Raw genomic sequence first — 27,997 nt, forward strand, 5'->3', positions numbered from 1 at the left:
CTTATCCATCTACTATAGACCATTTAGGTTATCACTTAAACATGATCCATCTATATGTCTCTACATACATATTTAAGCTACAGATGATAACCTTGGAAGTTAGTTTATTGGTTTATGGGTTTAATGCTACTAAATGTCAAATAAAACATCTCATATTTTATTAAATAAATAAAATATTTGTACAAGACAATTACAAACTACAAGACCCTATGAGATTTAGGGCACCAACCCAACACCTTTAATATTATCCAATCAGGTTTAGCAAAGATAATAAGGTGCCCATCATTATTCTTATTGCAATGATACTTATGAGGTTTAGAGTAACATCCAACAAGGGGCAGCTTGTTACTCCTCCTTTGAATTGAGACAATCTTAGCTAATCACTATTACAATAGTAACTTATACTCTAATAGATCTGTTAGCTATTGTTTCTTTGGTCTAGAATATACTAACTCTTAGTAATTCTCGTAAGTGTGACCCTCTATTTTCAGACCTTAGAGATCGGCCACAACATGAAGAAACTTTAAATGTAGAGAACCAGTGAGTGAAAGCAGATCGTTCCAAAAACCATTGTGAAAAAATATAAATATTTACAATAAAACGGAATAGTTATGCATTAAGGATAAAATTACAGCATGCTTCTAGAGAACAAACAAGGGATTGGATAAACATACCTTTGAAGAACTCTTTCTTCTAGTATTTCCTCGATCCAACAACAATTCGTCCAACAACACGAAATGCAACGATCAAACCCAACAAACAACACGAACTGGTAGATCCTCGATCACAATCGAGTAAAACTTGATCCTCGACCCTCTAACGAAAACTCGACACCACCACTCAGTTACCTTGGTATTCTCGGTGTGAGAATCCATGAGTTGTGGGCTTTGTATGGATTTGGGTAGAGGTATGGAGGAACTGAACGATCGAGTAAGTGGGAGAAGGAAGAAGTCTATCGTATAGACTTGAGTACTCGATCGTTCAGTAAGCAAGTAACTATCGTATAGAATATTCGATCGATCGTTTACTCTCTCAACAAGTTATCTGATAACTTGATCCTCTTTCATGTGGAATGAAAAATGAAAACCATAAACCGTGCATAACCAACCACTAAGTCGGTTATTGAAGAAAAACTAAAACCAATTATCTCATAATTAATTTGTTATAAATAAATATAATAACTAATTTATCATATTATATTTATAACCTATAGTTTTAATATCAGATCATATGCAATATAACCATAGTTCTTTTTCTCCTTTATGGAATTTAATATAAATCATATTTATATTAATTCCTCCAACCAATTAATGTATCAAATACATCAAATCAATTCACATATAATTGAATTAATTTAATTATATCATATATAATCAAACTCCTTCTTGTTAATTTTAACACTTCAAACTAACCCAACAATTGATTCTCAACATGAATCCATTGAGCTACCAAGGGGACCTTATGGACGAGTAGCTTGAAGCTCCAACGGTACGTGAATAACTGACTAAACTTTTTAATCACGATATCCACCATCCGTTAACTGTTGGGCACTCTACTAAAGACCGACAGCTGCTGTTGGATAAAAGGAACGAATGATGGGGTTATTGCACGCAATCATGCGTTGAATATGCTTAAGCTATGCGTTTATGCCCATGCGTCGGTGGTCATGCATTGGAATGAAAATGCGTTAATTTAGTATGCAATGACCATGCATTCCTATCACAAGTTTTCTTGCCTTCTCGCCAAGTATAACGAAACGCAAGTTTCTCGGGTAATCCGAGGTCGAACACAGGACTTGTCACTCAATAATGCTTGTGAAGCAATGCATTTGAGGCGATGAATAAAAGTAAAAAGAAGAAGTTTAATGGATATACACATTACTCCTACTACTAACTAAACAGATAGAGCAATAGGAGACTTATGATGAGAATTGGTAGATACACAACAACCATTAACGCATAATAATGTTTATTATCTTAAATCGCTCAAGTAATCCCAGCTCGTCACACTAACACATCGCATACCTCTCGGTGGTCAGCCGCATGACTATATCTCTATATGTGCATGGTTGCGTCAAGCATAAGATTGTGCCCATCTCTAGGAACAATGCATACTTTGCTTTAGTGTATTCCTCTCTAAGCTTCTCAGGTAGTTAGACGCGGCTAATTAACTTACAGACAAGCAATGCAACAATCCATAAACAAGCGTTGCTACAGCCTTTCATCAAGCAAAGAGGATTAACTCATTATATTCGCACAACGCACACCTCTTGGTGGGTTGCTACATGTATCCTATCTCTAGGCTACACGATTAAGTATGCGATCGCCTTTGATAAATAAACGATGAAGGTAATGATGATAAAGTTAAAGATGATGAAGAAGATGGCATTGAAGAAATCAAGATATGCATTGATTACAAAATGTCTTAATATCTTAAGCTAAAATGTATACAATACAGAGATCAGAGGAGAAATGAAAGACTCTGCGTCAAGGCTGCTGGTGGTGCCATGATGAATGGTGGAGATGTTTCTCTCTCGAGCTCTATCTTCGGTGAAAGCTTCGGTCGTTACTCGGTCTGGTTGTGGAGGTGAAGAATTCTCACTGAAAATCTCGCTCATACTCTCATCTGTGATCGCAAACCTTTATCTTGAGGTAGAAGTTCAGATGTTTTGAAATGAAGGTCCAAGGGCTATTTATAGAGTTTAAACGCCGACAGCTATCATGATTGCATTATGTCTCACTATTTCCTTTGTCGTGGTATGAGTAATGTCACATCATCTTATCTTGTTGATACTCCCAAGCTATGCGTTCGAGCTTGATTCTACTGAAGGATCAACGCATTCTACCCATCTTGCGATCGCCTTTCTATTATGGTTGTCACTCCGTGGCCGCAATCTCTAAGTGATCACCGCATTGGCTTGATCACTGCAACTTCCATGCGATGGGGTATTCAATCACCGCAACTTCCATACGATGGATGCATGCGATCACTGCATGCATTCGTCTATGCGATAGCTCAATTTTTCAGTGCATGCATTTGTCTTTGCGATCGCCTAGCTTTAGCGCATGCGTTTGTCTGCGATTGCTTATTTCCAATGCATGCATTTGATTCCTACGATAGCTACAAAAATAGACACTTTGGCACGGAGTAACGCATAATATTGGGATCAGTGAGAATTTAGGTGTTAATCGACATAAAACTCAATTTTTCGCAAATTCTAAGTATTATCACCACATTTTCTACTTGCCCTCATAATTCTAAATAAAAGGCTTATAATAACTGGCATTTCTGCCAGTTATCAGCTGCACAGTTCACAGTACAGACATATTTTTGTGTCCATCGGATATAACCAATCAACAGTACGATGACCCTTTACAAATTGCTCATAAGTATATTTTGCTCTTGTAGTTACATCTAACACCTTAAGTATCACTGATTCCTCTAATGAACAATCCATCAGTCTCGCTATGACTAAACCCTTCTCGGACCAAGAGAAGGTGTGGCGCCACATTGTTCAAGTCCCGAAATCAACCCTTAAGGGAGCAATTTATCTACTTACCCCTGCTTCGAGGAAGGAATGAATTATGTCTTGTGTAGTTGACTTCCCAGCTCCCCAATCAGACGAATCACCAAAGTGGTAGGTTTGAGTCGGCAATCTGGCCACTCGTACCCATACAAATCAAAGGACTGCCCTCATAGGTAGGAGTTCACAACTCACTCAGGATTAAGGTCATGTTACCTATGGTCATCCTAGTGAAATGAAAGTCTCTGTCTTGAGTGGCATTATATAACGAGACTAAACATTTCGTGGTTCGATCTTATACAAACTCCTTTGTATAGTGCATCCCCGCTCGTATGTCTAATACAGAAATGATCAGGATCAGACCATTTGTAGTACTTTACAACATTTGTAACACCTACAAAGTGTGCCACACTCGTAGTGTCATCAGGATAAGGTTTTCCTCTTTTATCCATATACTACAGACCATTTATGTCTCCACATACATTTGTAACACCTACTTAAAGCACGATTCACTTGTATGTCTCCACATACATGCTTAACTTACAACGATAACCAGGGAACTTAGTTTATTGGTTTATGGTTAATGCAACTAAAATATTTCATATTTCATAGACTGAAGTGAAAAAAATATCTCATATTATATATCACAAATTTTTTTGTTCATACAGATGTACAAACTACAACACCCTATGAGATTTATGGCATCAACCCCAATACAACAATGCTACCGAATTGGAGAGTCAAAGATGGAAATCGACCTAAGAGACCCTATCCATTTTTTAGTTTGAGATGTTCCAAATCTGATGTTACAACCCTTTGAGGGATAGTCCCTAAAAAGAAGACTAGCTAATGCTGCCTAAGAACAACAATCAAGCGCAACATAGGAATCTCACGGTCCAACCTAATGGAGGAGACCGTATGATATGTTGACACATTTCCTTCACTCACTTACTATGAGCTACTTCCCCTATTCACCTTGCTATTGACCCATGCAAACACTTTCTGAATGAAGCAGTCGCAGTAAAAGCGAAACGAAGGTGAGCATGGACCTCACGATGTGAACTCTTAGAGACGTGAGAGCTAAAAAAAATATATCTTATATATTAATAATCTCCCACTGAAGTATTCTATTTTTTTTGGGTAAATATTTACTTAGGTACATTTTGGCTAATAAATACAACCTAAGTCTAGGTGATTTTTCCGAAAATAAAGTTTATACTAGATTTAAACTTATGATGTCTAAGTGATAAACTAATTTATTACCTCACATCACTCACGCATGCTCATAAAATCGAGTTAACCTAACTTCTAAGGCGACTCAATCCCCAGGTAGCAGGTATTACGTGAACTGTCAACTTAAATACCTCCAACCTTAGTCAGGATCTCACCGGGTGAGTTATTCTTGTAACCACTAGTTTTACAAAATATCGACCTATTTTAACTATTAAAATAGGATTGCTTAGGTTCTGTTAACCCCTAAATGAGCATGCTTTTATCTTTATTGTAGATTTTAAAGTCTCTCTCTTTTATTAACACTTATAAAATAGACAATAAACCTATAACATGCATCTAACATGCTTTATATAACAATTATATAAACATTCATTCCATGCATTAATATAACAACTTATACAAAAAAAACAAGGAATCCTAAATATGCATACTATACATTATAACACTTATAATATACTTTCAATGCATGCTACATGCTTATCCTATGGTGGGATTTTAAATCTACATGACATACAATATGCACACAACAAATAAATTATTTAATCCATACATTTACATATAATTAAATAAACCACACTAAAATGGACCAGTTTTGGCATCCTAAGCTAGCAAATAGCTAACATATTACAATAATAAACAACAAACAACCAAAAAGGGCCTCTGAACACTTCGAATTGGCTCGAATTGCTTGAAACCACCTGAATCGGCCTTCAAAAAACCAAAACCAGATTGAACCGCCTGGAAACTTCCTAAATCGATCCAGCAACACACTGAACCGGGTGAGCCAGATGCAGATGCGGGTCAGCGTGGGCTGTAGACACGGTCCTGAATGCAAGTGGATTGGGCCTAGACACGAATTGGGTCGGATGCAGGTTGTTGGAGCAACCATAAGCATTAGGCACTACTCGTGGGTCGTCGAGTCACCTCGGGTCGGATCGTGGAGAGGGTCTTCAAGTATAGGAGGCCTATCCGAGTATGGAAACTAATTTTTCACCAAATTTGAAACTGTCCACTTTTCGAAACCGTTCGATTACAACCTAAAAACAACTCTAATGACTCTAGCAAAATTACAAACTCTTCACAACATATTAAAGCCCATAAAACATCAGAAAATTACAATAATTATTACAACTCAGAAGAGAAAAATGATGCCAAAGCTGAAATTATCCATTTTAGCACACATTCATTCATCACATGAAAAATTACCCACCAAATCTAAAATTAACGATAATTGAGTACTTTAAGCATGCTTTGATACCATTTGATGGAACGTACATATGCACAGCGGAAACAATAAAGGATCTAAAGCACTCTGACTATGTTAATTTCATATGAGTAAGCATGCAATTTATCATAAGATAAATGGATTAAGAGTATAGCTTTTGTAGCTACAAATTGATTCTCAGCTCCGCTCCAATCTCCTCACGAATGCTTCGTAGACCACCACAAAAATCTTCCCAACTGTTCTCCGGCCTTAGAACAGGATGGTGGGATCTGGTGAGTGATTAAATTAGGGATGAATTTAGTATGAAAATTAAGAGAGAATTGAGGTATTTTCTAAAACATATTTTAGAAAAATTCTAAGTTTTGCCAAAAGGAAATTAATTTTCAACTAATTTGAAAATTCACTTAACAAGAAATAATTAAATTTCACATAATCACTCATTTTATAGAGTAATTACATGCAATTCATGAAAAATTGAGTTAACTACATTTTGACACTTCAAAATGCACTCAATTTTATTGGGATTAGTGGTTAGTTATAGAATCAACACCTAGCAAATGGAATTACTCATAATTCCACTTAAAATAGAATTTTCTCACTCAAATAAAAATGTTGAATTTTTTCACTATGTTAGGTCAACTTTTGACCTTTGACTTTTGGAGTCAACATTTGACTTTGGTCAAATTTAAATTAAATACAATTTTAATTCAAAACAAAAAGGATTTTGGAATTTCCCACTTAGTGTAGTCGACCTTTGACTTTTGACTTTCAAAGCTTTGTGAAGTCAACATTTTGACTTTCAACCTACTTTGATAATTTCATTTAATTTCAAAATTAATTCTAAACATTAATTTAAAATTAAATTAATATTAAATGATTAATTAAATAATTTAATTAATTTAATCTAATATTCAATTTTAAATCCAACGCTAATCCCTATTCATAGTCTTGATATTTAAATATTATTTAAATATCTCCAATTCTCTCTTTATCATTCAATTTCCAATTGATGATACATCGATAAATATATCACACATATTTAAAACATATTCCCTAACTCAAATTCACTTGTCACATTGTTCTAAGGTTTAGTCCGTTATGAGTTAGCAGAAGGACCTCATGGACCTACAAATCATGAGCTCCAGCGATCTAAGATTATGCAATTAAACTCTTTAACCCAATTAACCAACATTCGTTAACTACTAGGCTACTCCACTAAAGTCCAATAGTTGCACTCCCCTCATTGTAGATATATTTTTGTCCACTCGATATAATCATAATCAGTAAGTTAACCCTTCACAGGTTGTTCATAATAACGGGTGAGTCAAAAATTGTTTTACCCATGAGATTACATCCTACTCCTTAAGTCCCTCTATCCCAATATGAACAATTGGTTTGTGATCCTATCACTAAATCGAGTCCTTCTCGAGCCAATGAGAGGGTGAGGCCCCTTGTTCAAGACCCAGAGTCAACACTTAAGGGAACAACCTCGCTACTATCCCTAAAAGCGAGTATGAGAGAATTCCACTTTGCACCCTATGTCCCTAGCTATGTACCCAGTCTTACCCCTGAAATGGGGGGTTTATTGAGCTGACACTATTGAGCCAACCCTTACCCATGCAAATCTAAGGATAATCCGAAATAATTAGGAGTTCGTAGTTAGCTCAGGATGGGGCCACTGCAATATTGAAAAGTACGCACAAAAAGTACACACAGACAAGATAAAGGTGAATGTAAATTGCAACACAAAAGATTTGAGAATCTTTAAGGTAAGTAACACTAATAAAATCAATTAAGTTCATTAAATGTCTAATATTTATGCTTTATATATATATTATATATATATATATATATATTGCTATGATTTGTTGCATTAGGAGAAATTTTCAATGAAAATGTCCAAGAAAAAAGAAGTTAGTGACTCAATATCGATTTTGCCAGTATCTTTAAAATTCATTCTTAGATATGCTGAGAAGGTGATGGCCAAAGAGTCTAGTATTTCTTTACAACTTCCAGTTAGGCTTTTTGAAATCAGTCAAAAGAGTTGTGTACTGCGAGAAGACATAATTAACTTTTGTAACATGGATAAAGTGAAGACATTGATTTTGGTGGCTTATATGGCGTAAGTAATATTATTACTTTTGTAGACTTCAGTTCTGATGTTTCTTTTCAATTTTATTCATCTATATTTATGTTTTGTTTTTGTAGGTACTTGCACTCATCCTTTGTTGATTCAAAGGAAAGTTCACAATACATTTTTGTAGATCCATCTCTCATTTCTCCTGGACATAACTCTCAAGAAGTTAAAATTCGAAACCTGTGTAGTAGACTGATGGTCTTAGAAGCAAACTAAATAGTTCTTGCTCCTTTTAATCCTGGGTGAGTTACATTTTTTTTTTATCAATTTCAGTGTAGTAGTCAAACAAACTTGCATTAGCAATAAAAATACTAATTATATTTTGTTAATTAGTGGTGATTGGACATTACTTGCTATAAATGCATATGATGATAACGTATACTACCTAGACTCAATGAGGACAACATCACGGGTAGATATAAGATATATAACTAACATGCAAGTTAACCTTTTTCATTTGTAGTGTTTGTTTTAAAAGTGTACTTTATTTAAGAATTTGTGGTTATTTTTTGACAAATAGGGCAGTTGAGATGTTTCAATCTCAAAAGAATATTAAAAAAAAATGGAAGCAAACCTTATGGAGAACAGTAAAGACGAGTATAAACAATGACTACTTATTCATCATATATTAAGTAGATATCTAGTGCATAAAGATTACTCCATTCTTATTTACTGGTTTTTTTACTATAGTGTCCTCTACAAGTTGGGAGCACCAAATATGGATACTACATCATGAGGTATGTGAGGGATACTACATGTGATTACTATATGCGATTGTAGGTGCTCGTACAATGTGGTCATTTTGAATGTGTTTGTTTCGGCTGATCAATTTTTGGATTTACTTTATATCCATATAGGTGTAATATTTTTTGGAATTGTTCATATATGTGAGGGGGAGGGGGATTAATTATAGTTTTAAAATGGTGGTTAATTGTTTCATGTGTTCATATAGAGATGGTGATTACAAATGTGGTTTTGATAGTTGTTATGGATATAATGATATAGGTCTCTTATACACATCTAGATGTGTATAAGAGACAGGAGCCCGAGAAAGGGCATGACTGCAGCAGTTATCAACCCTTTTGTTGACACTTATTGCCTAAAAACTCTTGCCGAAATAACTCTGATACCAATGAGCAAATTTATATACAACAGACTGATTAAGTAGGGCCATTTTATTATAACAATGTGATATTCATACAATTCCAAGACTTAATTACAAAGTTTACAACAATAACTGTAAAACCCTCCGAAAGTGTAACTGTGGCATGTGGCAGACTTTGACTTTAGCAGCACCCTGGAACTTCTCACCTTTCGCTACCTGGGGGGAAGGGGGGAGGAGGTAAAACATAAAACATGGAAAAAATGAGCTATAAAGGCCAGTGAGTGACGCCTTTAGATAAACAAATAACTTTGTCAATAGAAATATACTTTTGGGAAAGCAATGCATAGTCAACAAGAACATTACCACAAGTTCAATATCATTTTCCAGCCAAACCGCTGGTTATCACATAATAAAAAAATCCCCAACTTTACCATTGGTTATCCCTGGTATGATCCTACATTTTCCCCAGTACTTTCACACGTATACTAAGACAACAACAATTCCTGTGGAAACTTTCTCTATACCCTATTATCCTGCCAATGTGCACATCGACTATTTTCCCGCTAGCTATGCTTAGGTAACTTGACTATATTTCACACCTATCGTCACTGACTATCATTTCCCGTCGACTAAAGTCGACTATATTTTCCCGCCAAGTACCTTTTCAAGCATGCAAACTATATATCTCGGGAACAATTTTAGTTTCCAAAACAAACATACAAACAATATCTTAACAAGCATAGTAACAAGATAAACATATATCCCTAATCATGCCAATTTAACATTATCCCCTATATATATTTATCTATATATAGAAATTACATCAACAATACAACACACAATAACCACTCACCTTGGTTGGTTAGGAACTTTCCTTTCTGAAGTTCCTTAAGTTTCCTTGGTTTCCCTTTTGAACCCTAAATTCTAGATTCAAATATCAGCTTAGATTACTCATAGTTCCAGACCTTATTTTAAGATACTTCCTTCTGCAAACATGTTCTAAAATGTCTCAGAAAGATTACCATAAAATATTAGCTCAGAAATCCTCGTAGTTTGGACGAAATCTTAAAATCTTCAAGACTGGCCCAAGCTTACCAGACAGCCTGACCCTTCTGTAGTTTTCTCAATTTCTAGCCCGATCCCTTGGATCTTCTTCTCCGGAAGTACTAACCTGAAAACTAGACTCTCCTAGATTTCAGATGACTTTGAAATCACTCCAAACGCACGAGTATTCTGGGAGAACTCCTCGTTCCAAATTGATGCTACTTCCTGTCTTTTCTGCTCGACAACATCTCCCCTCTTGGAACTTCTTAACCAACGCATGATCTTGCTACCAACGCATGGTCTTCTCTCAATACACTCTCCTTTATGTCATTTGAAGAGAATTTGAGTTCTCATTTGAAGTCCTTGGCCCTATTTATATGAGTCCAAGATTGCTCCACGACCGACACTTCCTACTTGGCCGCATGTCCAAGTGTCTTTTCCTCACACCATCAACGCATAGTATAATCATCAACACTTAATGGGTCATCAACGCATAGTATGTAATTAACGCATAGCAACCCTTGGTTCCCCTTGGTTTTCAACACAGCACCATCGCAAACTAACTTACTCAGTCATCGCAAGCCTTAACCATCGCAAAATCCAACCACCATGCGTCCAACCTAGCCCATCGCATGGCCTATGCCTCAACAGAGTTGTCGCGTCTAACGTATCCATCGTGCATGCCATCTTCAACTTCCAACGCATAACATGCTCGGCTGCATCGACGCATAAGACACTCGGCTGGTCCAACGCGTCCATCGGGGCCAACACGAGCCTCGCGTTCGCGCACATCCTCGTGCCCTCACNAACGCATAGTATAATCATCAACACTTAATGGGTCATCAACGCATAGTATGTAATTAACGCATAGCAACCCTTGGTTCCCCTTGGTTTTCAACACAACGCATGGCCTATGCCTCAACAGAGTTGTCGCGTCTAACGTATCCATCGTGCATGCCATCTTCAACTTCCAACGCATAACATGGTCGCACGACATCGATGCATCGGATGGTCACTCGTCCTCGACGCATAGCTCGCTTGGCATCACCGCATAGTCGCTTGGCATCGACGCATGCGTGCTTGGCATGGGCATTTGGCATCGACGCATAGGACACTCAGTCGCATCGACGCATAAGACACTTGGCCGTATTGATGCATAAGACACTCGGTTGCATCGACGCATAAGATACTCGGCTGCATCGACGCATAAGACACTCGGCTGGTCCAACGCGTCCATCGGGGCCAACACGAGCCTCGCGTTCGCGCACATCCTCGTGCCCTCACATGCCCTCACGCCATACCAACGCATCACCCTCAGCTGTCTTTCTTCAGCCGTATGGACACATTTCACAGCGTCCAACGTATGCAACACATCCAACGCCTTCAACGCATCCAACGCATCCATCAAGCCTATGCATTGGTCTAACCTCTAAGAGCAGCACATGCGTCACTCCTACTTCAACTTCTCCCTTTGCCCAAGTAATCTTTCCATGATCTTATGGTCAACGCATAGCAATGCCTAGTCCAACACTTAGTCAAATTTCATCAATTAAAGCTTAACTCAAAGCTACTCAAGGAAAATCTATTCAACACTTAAAAATTTCCTTCACTTCAACATAGGATTTAACTTTCACTTAGTTAATTCCCTTAACCACTTGCTTAAATAGGGAAAATGGAAATTCGGGTTTCACAGGGGGGAGGGGTGTAGTTTTGGAATAGTGGTTAATTGTTTCATGTGTTCATATGGAGATGGTGATTACAAATGTGGTTTTGATAGTTGTTATGGGTAGAATGATATAGTTTTGTTAATATGGGGTAGATGGATAGTTTTGATAAAAGTTTTGGAAATGTAATTTTTGAAACTGTTCATATTAGGTTGATTGCTAGAATTTATGTTCCTTATATTCCTTTGGAAGTGTCCATATAGGTCTTTCCATATTCTTCTAGTTAGCTTAGCAAATCCTTTATGGAGTTGTAAAGTTTTATAATGATAATGTTGAAAAATGTTATCTTTTGTTATATTGGAGAAAATTTTAGTTCATAAGATTGAAAATGTGTTTAGTTGTTTGTTTTTTATGATGGATATTTTTCATAATATATCATATGTGATTGTTGGTTTAAAATACAGGAACAATTTAGAGGTAAACATCCATGTTAATCTTTTTTTCTTCCTTAAAAAAAATCACATACATGACGAGTTAAACGTGTCAAGATATAAATTTATTTGACAAGTGAAAACTGTCAATGAGTCTTGCACTTGATATTTTATTCTTGTTAAGAACTCCTACATTCTTGACATTTTTTTCAATATCAAGTAAAGTATATCTTGACGTTTGTCACATATCAAGTGAAAATGTTCTTGACATTTTTTTTTGTCAAGAACGTCAATATTCTTGACATTTTAAAAATGTCAAGTGTCAATATTCTTGACTTTTTTTCTAATCGAGAACATCGACATTATTGATACGGGATTCCTTGACATTATTTAAAACGTCAAGAAAATTGACACTTGACATTTAAAAAACGTCAAAAATACTATTTTGTTGTAATGATGCTCTTAATCAAATATATCTTATCAAACATTTTTTGTAGTGAGTAAATACTATTCAAATCCTCAATTAGCTACAATAAACATTATTTCAAAACCCTCGTTTGCTACAGTATTTACTATTTTACATTCATCATTTTTTTTATTCTTTGCTATAGTATTTACCATTTTCTTTTCAAACTAAAATAGTTTACCTCTCAAATATATACTGTTATAATCTAAACTAAAATAATCTACATCCCAAACACAAACTATTATAACTTAACTATAATAATCTATTATTATAATAACCAACTCCTTGCCCCAAACACCCCAAAAGAAGTTTATAGATGAAACTTGAAGTCATATTTATAAACATAATTTCAAAAACTTAAAACAAAAAAGCCAAATAGTTATCAAATATGACCTACATTTTTAGTTTCCAAAACTTAGTTTGAATTTTGAAAATATCTCTAAAAAGTAGATGACAAAACAAATGATTCTCACATATTTATAATATTTATATACATAAGTGTCAAAAACCAATAGTTATGACCTAAACACTTAATTAGGGTTTCCTGCAATATGTTTATCACATATGTAACTTTCAAAAATCACGAGCCTTGTATCAGCGATACTAAACTTTCTACCCACATAATGTGCGTTAGAAGCAACTAAAAAAATGTGTCAGCAAAAACGCCCAAAATAGTGCATTCCAATAAATCCACTCAACTTTGCCCACACACATGGTTTCGTTGGCAAAAATGAGGATGTGCCCACGCATGGTAAATACGTCCATAAAAATTGGATCTGCCAACGTTTTTTATTGCATAGGTTGAAAAAACTGTCAACACGGCCAAAAACTTTTGTAGTGTATATTATGGGAGCTACATTAATTTTTTTTTTATTATTATTATACTTTTTTTTAATAATATGTGAAGTGGAAAAGTCGAAGGAATCTTTGAACCTCGACGTTAATAGTACCAATTTTATTTCAATTTATTTCGTTTCATAGAATAATTAATACTAGGCAATACTTCCTCTCTTTAGTTTTTTTCCCTAATGCTTTTTTTTAAGGTGAGAGAGACTAATTTTGAAATGTCATGGTTTGACAATTTTTGTTTTTTTTTTTTCTTTTGAGATCTGACACATACCATTATTTTACTTTTTTATATATCTGTGAGTATCTGAGTCAGCTTATGCACATCTGGACTAATCTCAACAGACAATCCGTCTGATCCTACAACATTTCAGTGGCAAAGAAATTCATAGGATATTAGATCTTAGATAGGTAACCACCATGGATTGAATCCATGACCTCTTAACTCTTAATTCCTCTGTCTACAATTTCAAAATCATATTGTAATATTTTCATGCCCATGCGTTGCACATGAGTTGTATCCTAGGTGTATTATATTCCAATTTTTTTAGCACAATAAATAATTATGTAATATCTCTATTTCTAAAAAATGTATACATCAATTATACGCAATCTAATTCAAAATCATAGAAGATTTTCTAACACATGGTCTAAAAATTTAGAAATATAATACAATTTTGATTTAATAGTCTAAAATAAAGCATGATGAAAAGACAAAAGGACTAACATATCTCAATGTCGTATATTTGTATATCTATCAATCATGGACATATGTTTAATGATTCTAATTCTTGTGGTCTAGCATTGGTAGATTTTAATCTTTGGTATTCGACTTTGTTTACCATTAAATTTATCATTGATATATACTATCATATATCATTGATATTCAGTTTTGTTATTCTATAACATATTGGTTTACATGTTCACATTATTATTGGATCTATTCTTGATTTACTATATCAATAGATTAAAAATTATCATTATCTTGTATTTAACTTATTCTATTTAAGATTCTTTGCATGTTCATTAACTATCAGATTTTAATTGATGTATTAAAGTTTCAAATAAAAATGGAAACTTAAAACATTATGATATTACTTTATTTCAATTGAGTGACACACATTTGACTTATACTTTTGATGATGAGATTTTTGCTTCCTAGAATAATTATTACTAGACAATACTTCTTCACTCCTCAGGATTTTATTTATTTATTTATTTTTTAATTCTCTTTTTTTAGGTGGGAGAGATGTAGACTAATTTTGAAATGGCATGGTTTGACCATTACCTCATTTCTCCCTTTTACGGTTTTAGAATTATATAATGATATTTTCATGCCCATGCGTTGCACGAGTTAGATCCCACATCTAAAAAAAAAAAATTAAGTACAATAATTATTTAGTATTATGATTAGATACAACCTCCCTTTAATCTCAAGAAAAAGTGTATATACGAGTAATATTTGATTTTATATTTTCTATAAGTAATTATTTGCAAATACAAATTAGGTCCTCCATTGATATATTCTACCGAAAGGGTAAAAGCTGAAGCAAACTGCAAGATAACATCATGAGTTATAAGTGTCATGATACAGAGCATAAAGAATTGAAGATTTCTAATTCTTCAAAGCTTTATCTATAACACCACGTGTCAGTGCATTTTGATTACAACAAATATAAGAGAGAGACAACCCCCAACTCACCATCCCATTTCTTAGCCTCCTCTACAAATCTCAGATATGTCGACAGCTATATCATTCGGTCGATTGGTCACCTTCAGACAATTAGATTCAACCATAATATTTTAGAAAATTGCATTGTATGTCAAATACATTTTAAGAAACCAAAGCCATGATTTCAATTTTTTTGTAATTGCAGATATGACAATCACATACCAATCACATAACAATCATATAGAAATCAGATAGTAATTAAATTTTCAGGTAGAAGTTTTTTGTCATGTTTGCAAAAAAGCAAAACCTAGGGACATGTGACCAATTTTCAATTTTTTTTTATTAAAGTTGCAATTACCCCAATATTTTATATGTAGAGTGAAGAAAACAGAGGAGAAATGATTTTGATTAGAAATATTTCCTTTTCTCTCTCTAAGGTTCGTCTGAAACCCTCTCTTTTTCTCTTTATGTTTTCTTTGTTTACAGTGGCGATTTTTTGTATAATCTGTTGATTACAAACATGCAGGTAATGAAGATGAAAGAGAAGAAGAAATTGAACAACAATATGTACGTGGTTCGACCTAAGATGACTTACATCCACAGAAAGAAAAAATACACTTTATTGAAGGCTTTTTCAAGAAGATAAGTCTGCTTCTTCATATTTTCTTTTTACAGTAGAAGTTCTGTGTTTAAAATTGTTTGTAGAACTATTAATATGGAAAAAGAAAGATTATTACAAATTTGTTAAATAGATTGTTGTAGTTTAATGAACTAGCCATTGAGATCATTGTTACTTCAAATCTCTACCTTAATCTTAACCTTGTAGCCTTCATCCTTCCAGATATGATTTTTTTCTAACCTTTTTCAGGTAACAGAAAACTGATTTGCTCGAGACATTTAGTAAGCTTGAGCTTCGTAATGGGCTTGGTAAGCATATCAGCTACATTTTTGGAGGTATGGGCCTTTACTACTTCTATTTAGCCTTGTTCAATTCTGTCTCTTACATAATGAAATTTGACATTAATATGTTTTGTTCTGTCATCAAGCCCTTTAACTACAATGCCTCTTTTATTGCTTCTGCTAGTGCCATGTACTCTGCCTCTGAGTTGATAGGATTGTAATAGACTGTAAGTTTTTCTTCCAGCTTAGCATATTAGGTCCATATAAGAAAAGATAGCCTGTAAGAGATCTTCTTTTGTCTAGATCTCCTGCAAATTCTGAGTCAACATACCCATATAGCTCTAGGTCTGTCTCTTGTATACTTTGATAGATCAATTTGGATTGTTTCGACCAAATTAGATACCTAAGTATCCATTTAGTGGTTTCCCAGTGTCTTCTTCCAGGATTAGACATGTATCTACTAACTAGGCTTGCACAATAGGAAGGATCTATCTAGTAGAGATCATTAGGTACATCAAACTACCCACTGTTTGACTATAAGGAACTGTTTGCACTTGTTTTAGGTGTTCTAAGTCAGCTTCTGTAGATGAGTTAGCTGAAGATAGTTTAAAATGATGAGCAATAGGCAAAGTCATTGGTTTAGCATTGGTCAAGTTGAACCTTCTAATGATATTCTTACAGTAGTTAGTTTGGTTGATGCTAAGTTAGTTTTTATGTTCATTGTTAGTGAATCTATCATCAATTTACTATACTAATAGATTAAAATTATCTGGTTGTTGTATTTAACTTGGCATGTTCATTTACTTTTAGATTATAATTGGTCTATTAAATAATAGAATAGCAATGAAAAAAAAAGGATACGAATGATATTGGATTTTAGTATTTTCTATCCGTAATTGTTTGCATGCTCTAATTTCCTATTAGGTCTTTCATTGAACAATAATTATTTGTTTTTTCACATTCTATTAGATTTATCATTGATATTTCCACTACATGATTTTTTTTTTTCAATATTACTCTTAGGTTTGAAATAATCATCTTTTAAAATTTTGAAAAGAAATAGAAATTTAAAATGATGTGACCGTAACCTATATAAAACGGTATAACTATCAAAATTTATACTCTAAATCACTATCAAATTACCATTATCTAGATGCCAACTTTCTTTCTTAATTCTAAAAGAGTTTCTACTTCGACTTTTATTTTGAAAGGTTTAAAAAAGTCAACCTTAGTATTCCAACTTTTAAAACTTACGAAATAGAAAATTTTGAAATTACAGAATTGAGTGCTATTTTTTAAATATATATATATATATATATATATATATGTATATATATTAACCATTTATGTAAATGTTTTGTTTCTCTATAGAAAGAGTTCGTTTCAAACTCTAAATTGCATGCTTTGTATTGAAAGCAAAAATGGCCACTCCATTCTTCTTCTTCTTCTTCTTTCTTCTTTTTTTTCCTTTGTATTCTCTCCAAACGGCCTTCGTCGCTCCCATTTACAAAGACCATATCTCCCTTCTCTACTCCATCTCCGTCCACCTCAAAACGCCGCTCCGGCCGGCCAACCTCCACCTCGACCTCGGCGGCGGCTTCTCCTGGATCGACTGCTACAACCGTTACAACTCTTCCTCTTACCAATTTGTCCTTTGTAATTCCCCTCTCTCCCATTCTTTACAACAGAATACTTGCGGCTCCTGCGTCGAAGCTCCATCTCCGGTCTGCGCCAACGACACCATCTTTTCCTACGCCTATCCAGAGAAACCATTCCTCAGAGATCAATTTGTTGATTACAATCACGCTAAGCTCACCGATTCCGAGAATGTCATCACCGATGTTCTTGCTCTCTTCACCACTGACGGCTCCGATTCCTATCCACTCCGTCGTATTCCCGAAATTCCTTTCTCCTGCGTCAAGACCGATTTCCTCCGAGGACTTGCCAGGGGTGTCATTGGCCTGGCGGCGCTCGGTCGTTCCAACGTGTCGATTCCATCGGTGATTAGCGCGAAATTCAATAGCCCTAGGTTTTTCGCGATTTGTTTATCTGGAGCGAGATTAGGGACTGGCGTTGCTTTCTTCGGTTCTAAAGGTCCGTACAAATTTTTCCCCAATGTCGATCTTTCTAAATCCCTAATTTACACTCCCTTGCTCTTCAGTCCGGCGACCAACTCGATTTACACCAATTGGTTACCGTCTTACGAGTATTACATTGGACTCTCGGCCATTAGAATCAACGGCAAGGCAGTGCCTTTCAACACTTCTCTATTGTCGTTTGAGCCGGTTATTGGTGGCGGCGGAACGAAAATCAGCACCTCCACCAATTACGCGTTGCTACAGAGCTCAATTTACAGAGCATTCACGACGGTGTTTATGAAAGAATCTGCTGCACTGAACTTCACGTTGACAAATGCGGTAGAGCCGTTCGGAGTGTGCTATACGGCGTATAGCGTGGGAGTGACGGCGGAAGGACAGGCGAGGGCACCGGTGGTGGATCTGGTTATGGAGAAAGGGAAAGTGGTGTGGAAATTGGGGGGGAGGAATACGATGGTGAGGATTAAGAAGAATGGAGTTGATGTTTGGTGCTTGGGATTCATCAATGGTGGAGAATTTCCAAGAACGCCGATTGTGATCGGAGGTCTGCAAATGGAAGATCATTTGTTGCAGTTTGATCTTGAAAATTATAGATTTGGATTCAGTTCTTCGGCGCTAATGGAAGGGACTTCATGTTCAAAATTCAACTTCACTTCTATCAACAACATTTCCTTATAAGTGGCTGTGTGAGGTGCAGAATTGATATAAGATATCTGAAATTTTGTATTTGGGGCTACAGAGTTGATATGGGATGTTAGTGTATCTAATATAATTTTTCTAATTCTAAAAGAATTTGTTCAAATGATCTACTTGTTTGTTTTGGAACTTTTTTATACCATAATTCTACAAATTCTTTGTTTGAATAAAATTTTGATCAAATTTTTATTAAGTAGACATATTTTTTATAATCATGAATTATGGTTTATGTTTTAGTTTTGATCTTTCCTTCCAAAATTCTTTTAAACAAAAGTAATTATTTTACGAGTTTGATTTCTATTAGTTATTTTGGAAAGTTTAGACAACTATTTGAAATCATTTGATAAAGAAAAAAAAATTCATTTTACAGAAAAGCAATTATTTTACAAGTTTGAAATATACTAATTGACTTGGAAAGTTTAGATAATTATTTGGAATCATTTAATAAAAACCAAAATCGTTTTAAACAAAAGCAATTATACTTGTTGCACAAAAAGTAGATACTAGCTTATAAAGGGGCCATATTTTCCGGCCCTTTCACAAAGTGCACTATATATATGTGTGTGTGTGGATATATACTACAGATTGATAAAACGTCAAGTTACATACACAAAAAAATATATATAATTCAAGACATTCACAACATAACTTCCAATCAACGCATGCAATATCTACATCTTGACTTGGGGAGAACAACTAGAAAACAATATGTTTTTTGAATATCAGTCATCACGATATCCATAAGGGTCAATCGATCATTTTCTTCCAAACCCTCAACCTGGAAGATCTGTTGGATGGCGTCCTTTCATATCCCAACCACCAGCTCATATTTCTCTTTTTTCCTTGATACAAGCTTTTGCATTTGAGTTTCTTGGATGTCCATCAGTGATTGGACTATCTTGAGAAACTCATATTGGAATGTACTCCTCTTTCTCTTGCTTCCTCTTGAGGTGGTGTTGGTTGGTCCGATACGCCTACTGGTAGGTGTATCTGAGAAAAGTTCGCTCATGCCGTCAATAGTCAGTATGTTCTCAAATGCTTGGTCCTCTGGTTCCTCATTATCCTCTGATTCCAATCTGGAAGCATTCATATTTTCCGCCATGTCTGATGCCTGGTCGATAAGAGTATGATAATTTTCATCAGTATCTCTATTCTTCCCAAAAATAAGGGAAAGTTCGTCAAAATGAGGTAATGGTTTGTGCCTCATACCCTTCGCGTTAGGATGTGAATGCAAATGAATATATATTATGTTAGAAAAAATATAGTAACTATGATAATACATTGTAATGTATTAGCTTACGAACCCATAAATCAAACACATTCTTCTCTGCATCCACGCATTTGAACTCCTCATTCCAACTGAAGCCACTACATGCATTGCTCAACAACTCATTAATTTTTGTGTATGTCATTTTATGAACCTCACCTTGCACTTTATAGTTGATGCTCTAATGCCACAGTTATGAACTTTCTCCTGTATTATATGTTCAAGTAGTTGCAAATAGTCAGGCTTGAAAGTTCCATTATCAGCTCACCACCTATTCTCGACCAAATGCATTAACGATTCAACCAGCTTTGCATCTTCAACCTTAGATCAAGTGTGTTTTTTTATCTTCTCACGATCGACCATTAAGCTACATGCATTTGTATATCTACTTGAATTAAAAAGAGAATACATAGAGAAATACATTTAGTAGTACGAATTACGTAAGACATATTTCATAAAAAAAAAACAAAAAAATTGTTCCATCTTACAAAAATATGAAACAAAGTTAATTAAATTTAAACTCATAAGAAGACAGCTTCAATGATAAAGTATTTCTTCATGATGTTTGTTCCCATGCATCAAACATTCTACTCGCCAAATCATCCCTAAAGTTGGTCCATTCATCAGATGTTTCAATAAATTGTATATTATCCTCACCCAATCCACTAGGTACAAAGTTTTCATCCTCCGATGCTTCCAACATTGCAGCTGGCCCCATCTCTCTGGTGATTAGGTTGTGAAGCAAGCAACATGTTGTTATTGTTCGACATTGGACCTTCACTGGGTAGAATGACTTTCCACTAAGAATTGCCCAACGACCTTTCAGTACGCCAAACATTCCCTCGATGCAATTCAAAGCAGATGTATCTTTCATATTGAAAAATTTCCTGGATTAGTCGATGCATTTCCAAACACCACACCATTCTAAAAGGTGATATCGTTCTCTCCTATACGGTGCCAAGAAACCCTCAATGTTGGGATATCCAACATCATATAAGTAGTAATAACCTATACAGGCTATATAAATAGTTAGTTGAAAAGCTATTCGAGTTTGCACATAAAAATATTGTCCTAAAAAGTTCCATATATCATTTGGGACCTTCAATCTAGTAGGTCGAGAAATCGCATCCCTAAACATCCTAAAATTGACTGCGGACCCTTCCCACCCTGGCATAATGAATATGAACTCTCCATTTGAATATACACCAAGCACGTTTGTGGCTATCTAACCCTTCCTGGTATGACATCGTGGTTGATTGGTTTCACTAACATTGATCTCGGTGTATCTGCCACCAAAGCACCCAGACAATTCTGTTTGAGTTCATACATCATAAATAAGTTAAAGTTTGTGGTTTCTTGTAAGAAAGTTCTTTAGTATTTGACCATGTATTGATAAAACCGATCTAATACCTCAAACCACTTCCATCTTTCATCAGAGCAGTTATTTGTGATGGGCTCTGGATTTTTTAACAGTATCTCATGAAGTTGTAGTAATGCAGCAAGAATGAAGTAAATGTCGTGAAACAATTTCACCTGACCATGAAAATTTTCTTCAAACTACTCGATTCTTAACGTCGTGGACCAATATGTGGAGGAACATTGTCACCATCTCTTCAACATCAACACACTGAGTAGGCATTAGTCGACCGGTCATCCTAAGCATGTTACAAAGGATGACAAACATCCTCTATCCATTCGTGTGCTCTCGCGAAAACCTAAGTCATGCTCATAAATAAATCGGAAGAAGTTTAGTTGCCGAAATTTATTTCTAATAAGCAATGATTAGTTCTCTATTCTACGATGATCATTTAGGAAAAGGGATACAACTACCAATAGTTTTCGCTAAGAGGTGGAAATGATTTATATGATGGTAAATAGTTCTTCATTTTCCATTTTCAAAGATAGGAAATATGTTGAAATTGTTCCTGGAATCGTGAGAGCTAATATTGATTAAAATTCTGAAGGTACATCAAGAGCTAATGTTAATTCCTATATACATAATGACCACTCTAACAATAAACTCAAGTATTGGTGGTTTTATATTATTTTATTGGCCCTCCCCATCTAATCTCCCTATAACCATTTTTAGGTGGAATTTTATAATAATTAAAAATACCATTTTTAGGTGAATGCTTATAATAAGGAAAATTCTTATTTATAAAATCTTAATAACCTATTATATTATTTAAAAATTTTAATCAAAACTAAATTTGAACAACTAAATTGAAGATTTTTTTGAAAGTACAAAAATTAAAATTAGACATTTTTTGAAGTATATGGATCAAAATTCTACTTTAACCCAAAAAATAATAATATTAGGTAGAAAAGTTGATCGTTGCATCTTAGTTATGCACTTAGAAGTGACTAGTGAATGAAAACATAATAACTTCTTAAAAAGATCCTTTTACTTATTATTATGGAAATGTTCTACAATTTGAAGTGGTCAATTCTGTTGAGATTGGTGTCCTAATTCTCCCGGAGTCTCGTTGTTTTGTAAAGATATACATTGTTCAATGAATAAAATAAGTGTTATTTAATTCTGGCATTTACTCATATCCAATAAACCAAGCTCTTTGGTTATCTTATGTGAACTTAAGCATGTATATGTGATATACAAATGGATCATGCCTTAAGTGATAACCTAAATCGGTATGTAGTATAAGGATTGAGGTGGGATACCTGATCCTGGTGACACTACGGATACGGCCCGCTTTGTAGAGGTTTGCAAGTGTTGTAAACTACTACAGATGGTAGATCCTGACCATTCATGTGAAGACATGGAGCAGGGGTGTCCTATACAAAGAGTTTGTATAAGACCTAAATCACAAGATGATTAGACTCTGTATATAATGTCGTTGATACTAGAGACTTACATCTCACCTAAATGACCATAGGTGACACAACCTTAATCCTAAGTGTTTTGGGAACTCATGCCTTTGAGGGCGGTCCTTTGATTAGTATGGGTGAGAGTGGCTAGATTGCCAACTAAACATGCCTACCTTTTTTGGGAATTGTCTGATCTGAGAGCTGGGAACTCAATCCACAAGATGAAATTCACTTCTTTCCCGAAGTAGGGATAAGTAAAGAGATTGCTCCCTTAAGGGCTGATTTCGGGGCTTGAACATAGTGGCCATAACTTCTCTTTGGAAGATAAGACTCAGCCATAGTAGGACTATGACTTATGTTCATTAGAGGGATCAGTGGTACTTAAGGAGACATATGTAACTATAGAGGCATAACGGTTATTGGCCCAGCTGTACTTACGAGCGATCTGTGAAGGGTTGTCGTACTGTTGATTGGTTAAGATGGACACATAATATATCTGTAGTAAGGAGAGTTCAGCTGTCGGTCTTTAGTGGAGTTCCTGGCAGTTAACGGATGGTGGATCCCGTGACTAAAGAGTTTAGTCAGTTATTCACGTATGTTGGAGCTTCGAAGCTATAGGTCCATGAGGTCCCCTTGGTAGCCTGGATTCTGTTGAGGATCAATTCTTGGTGTTGATTTGAAATGTTCAAATTGACAAAAGGTGTTTTGATTATATATGATATAATCGGTATGATGTATGAGATACATCTAGTGGAGGATTGATGTAAATGAGATTTACATTAAGTACCATGTAATAGAAAAAAGAACTATGGTTTATATGTTTCATGAGATGAAATATTAAAACTATAGGTTATAAATATAGCATGATAAGTTGGTTATCATTTATGTTTATAATAACATTAATTATTGGATAATTAATTCTTTTTCTTTTAAATAACCAAAGTAGTGGGTGATTATTGGATCATGGTAACCGTGAGTTTAAAAGAAAAATGGTTTTCTATTTTGAAAAAGAGGTTTTTAAAAAAAGATTGAAAAGGATTTTGAGTTTTCTCTCCGCGCAAAAGAAACTCATGAAGTCGTCAAGTAAATTCGGATTTATTAAACGACGGCTGGGCGAGCTAAACGATCGTGTATGTGCGAGCTAAACAATCATGCAGTATTTACTAAACAATCACATAGCTTTGCTAGACGATCGTTAGCCCAAAGTACACGATCGTGTAGAGTCTGTAGGCGACAGATCGAGCTAAACAATAGGCTAAACGATCGCATAGCTTTTGCTAGACAATCGCATAGCTTTATCTAAACGATTGGGCATCGACCTATACAATAGGTCTCTGTCATCTCCCACTTACCCAGTCGTGTACCCGATTGGTGTTTTCCTCCTTCGTCTGCCTCATACCAAGTTCGAACAGAGCCCACCCTCTGGATTCTCACACCGAGAATACCAAGGTCGCCTTGTCGGTGGTGTCAGACTCCACTCAACACCGTCGAGGTTTTCTGGAGGCCGTTCGTGGTGTGGAGGAGATCGTGATCGAGGAGATTGTTGAGGATGAGCGCGAAGTGTTCGTGCGGTGTTCGTGTTATGTTGCAGTCGTGTAAATCGAGCACTCGTGGTTGCTGTTATTCGATCAGAGTCACGCAACGGAGCGTAGAGACGCATCTGCCTATGTGCGTAGAGTTTTCTTTCTATGCATTTGTTGTTCATACTGTAATTTCTGCATTGTAATTGTATAACCGTTTGTATTCAAGTCGACTGTAAATGATTTGTTCATTCATGATTGTAATTTGGAATAATCTTGTTCCGCTACTCATGAAAATCTCGTTTCCGATTTCCTTCAAATTCTGCACTTATTATTATATAAATTGCCAAACTTAGAAAATTTTAAGAAGATGAATTTATAAGTCTCCAAATTTTCATTTCCAATTTGTTTAAAAAAAAAAAACATGTCTTCAAACCTACAATTAAGTGCGGTGCTGTTATGATTCAATTTTATTTTAAAAATAGAAATAACTATTTATCAATAAAAAAAAAACCTACAATTAATTTTATGATATTTCAAATCTACAATTATCTACAATTAACTATTGCCAAAATTGCTAAAATGCCAAAAACAGAAAAATTTATGAAGGTCATTGTATAACATAAATAAAATTACTGAGTTTCACATAATAGAAATAAAACAATATGCATACAAAATTCATACAAAATGCCCAACAAATTATCATATTCCAAACATACAATTATCAACGATATATAGTACTAATCAATGAAAAAATAAATTTTCAAAATAAACAACAAAAAACTACAATAAATCAAATGTCGAAAATATGTATAAATAATCCAAAAGACATACTACAATGGAAGTGGGCTGTAAAAATTAGTATATAACGTAATACAAACCTCAAACTAATGGAAGGTTGGATTAGTTTGGGCTGCATAACAAGAATAATGAAACAAGTCAGTAAAAAAAAGGATGAATTACTTAATAAAGGAACTTGTTTAAGAAAGAAATGTCATACCTTTGTTACTCGTATGTTATCTATGAGTAGAGAGTCCAGGGGTTGCAAGATTAAATTTGAAATTAAAGCTGAAACAAAAAATGATGGACACATTAGTATAACAAACCATAATAATTAAGAGAATAGAACTTTTCATACCTTAACACCTTCAACACGTGATAGAACAAAATGATACCTTACCACTCATCAAACAAACAAAAGTTAGAAAATGGAAAAGAAGAAAATAGAAAGAAAAGTATGGTTGATGGAAACAATTCACCAAATTGGAAAAAAATAACCTTGGACATGGAGGACTCTCGAATCATTAAAGGTGGATGAGGAGGAGGTTATATACGGAAGAGAAGATGAGGTGGGTGGTTCAACATTTAATTGAAGCCCAAAAAATCAGAATAAATTAAATATAGATTTGATAGGCTTCAGGTTTTACTTTTACAAATCATAAATAAATAAACTCAATCAATTTCATGAAGTGGTTGAGTCATTAATGTATATGAAAAAAAAAATGGAGTTCAATCAGCAAACAAAAGCATTAAATAGAAGTGGGTGGAGTTCAATCACCAAACAAAAGCATTAAATAGAAGTGGGTGGAGTTCAATAAGCAAACAAAAGCATTAAATAGAAGTGGGTATAATTCAATCAGCAAACAAAAGCATTAAATAGAAGTGGGTAGACCATTAAATAAGCAAAATAAAATCATGAGGAGTTAATACAGCAAACAAAAGTTAAATATTCCATTAGAATTGGACGAAAACAGAACTAAAATCATGGTATAGTTCAACAACCATCAAATAAGCAAAATAAAATCATGAGGAGTTAAATATAGCAAACAGAAGTTAAACATTCCATTGGAATTAGACTCAAACAAAACTAAAATCATGGTGTAGTTCAACAAACAAAATCAACAAATAAAGTGGATGGGGCCATTGCAATATTGAAAAGTACACACAAAAAGTACACACAGACAAGATAAAGGTGAGTGTAAATTGCAGTAAAAAAGATTTGAAAATCTTTAAGGTAAGTAACACTAATAAAATCAATTAAGTTCATCAAGTGTCTAATATTTATGCTTTATATTTGATATATATATTTTTGTTGCTATGATTTTGTTGCATTAGGAGAAATCTTCAATGAAAATGTCTAAGAAAAAAGAAGTGAATGGCTCAACATCGATTTTGCCAGTATATTTGAAATCCATTCTTAGATATGCTGAGAAGATGATGGCCAAAGAGTCTAGTATTTCTTTACAACTTCCAGTTGGATTTTTGAATTTAATCAAAAGAGTTGTGTCCTGCGAGAAGACATAATTAACTTTTGTAACATAGATGAAGTCAAGACATTGACTTTGGTGGTTTATATTGCATAAGTAATGTTATTACTTTTGTGGACTTCAGTTCTGATGTTTCTTTCCAATTTTTTTCGTTTATATTTATGTTATAAGTTTTTTATAGGTACTTGCACTCATCCTTTGTTGATTCAAAGGAAAGTTCACTATACATTTTTGTAGATCCATCTCTCATTTCTTCTGGGCATAACTCTTAAGAAGTTAAAACTCGAAACTATGTAGTAGATTAATGGTCTCAAAAGCAAACCAAATAGTTCTTGCTCCTTTTAATCCTGGGTGAGTTACATTTTTTTTTTTTATCAATTTTAGTGTAGTAGTCAAACAAACTTGCATTAACAATAAAAATAGTAATTATATTTCATTAACTAGTGGTGATTGGGCATTACTTGCTATAAATGCATGTGATGATACCGTGTACTATCTAGACTCAATGAGGACAACATCACAGGTAGCTATAAGATATATAATTAACACGTAAGTTAACCATTTTCATTTGTAGTGTTTGTTTTAAAGTGTACTTTATTTAAGAATTTGTGATTATTTCTTGACAAATATGACAGTTGCGATGTTTCAATCTCAAAAGAATATTAAAAAATGCCCGAAGTAACCTTATGGAGAACAGTAAAGACAAGTATAAACAATGACTACTTATTCATCATATATTAAGTTGACATCTATTGCGTAAGGATTACTTCATTCTTATTTACTGGTTTTTTTACTATAGTGTCCTCTACAAGTTGGGAGCACCGAATGTGGATACTACGTCATGAGGTATATGAGGGATATTGTGACCAAAAGAAGCATTATAATCTCAGATTTGGTATGTTATCGTTAATTTGACATTTTAGATAGTGTAGGGAAGAGTAGAATTCATTATAATATTTGGCTTTTATGTTTATAGATTATACAAGGAACCCATACTCACTTTGAGTTGGTTGAATTTTTGGGTTACTACATGGGATTGTAGGTGCTCATATAATTTGGTCATTTTGAATGTATTTGTT

General features: G+C 34.6%; 1 protein-coding gene and 1 long non-coding RNA gene across 2 annotated transcripts; both read left to right on the forward strand.

Moving 5' to 3' along the window:
- Positions 1–15,744: 15,744 nt before the first annotated feature.
- LOC120085426 lies at positions 15,745–27,995 on the forward strand. Its single transcript, XR_005483930.1, has 3 exons — positions 15,745–15,783; positions 15,873–16,300; positions 27,718–27,995. It is a non-coding gene; the product is annotated as an uncharacterized LOC120085426 (long non-coding RNA).
- LOC120085425 (probable aspartic proteinase GIP1) lies at positions 16,310–19,144 on the forward strand. Its single transcript, XM_039041385.1, has one exon. The coding sequence runs from the start codon at positions 17,668–17,670 to the stop codon at positions 19,018–19,020; it is 1,353 nt and encodes a 450-aa protein (XP_038897313.1). The 5' UTR covers positions 16,310–17,667; the 3' UTR covers positions 19,021–19,144.
- Positions 27,996–27,997: the final 2 nt, after the last annotated feature.

Source organism: Benincasa hispida, chromosome 9 (genome assembly GCF_009727055.1).
Source record: "Benincasa hispida cultivar B227 chromosome 9, ASM972705v1, whole genome shotgun sequence".
Taxonomy (NCBI): Eukaryota; Viridiplantae; Streptophyta; class Magnoliopsida; order Cucurbitales; family Cucurbitaceae; genus Benincasa; species Benincasa hispida.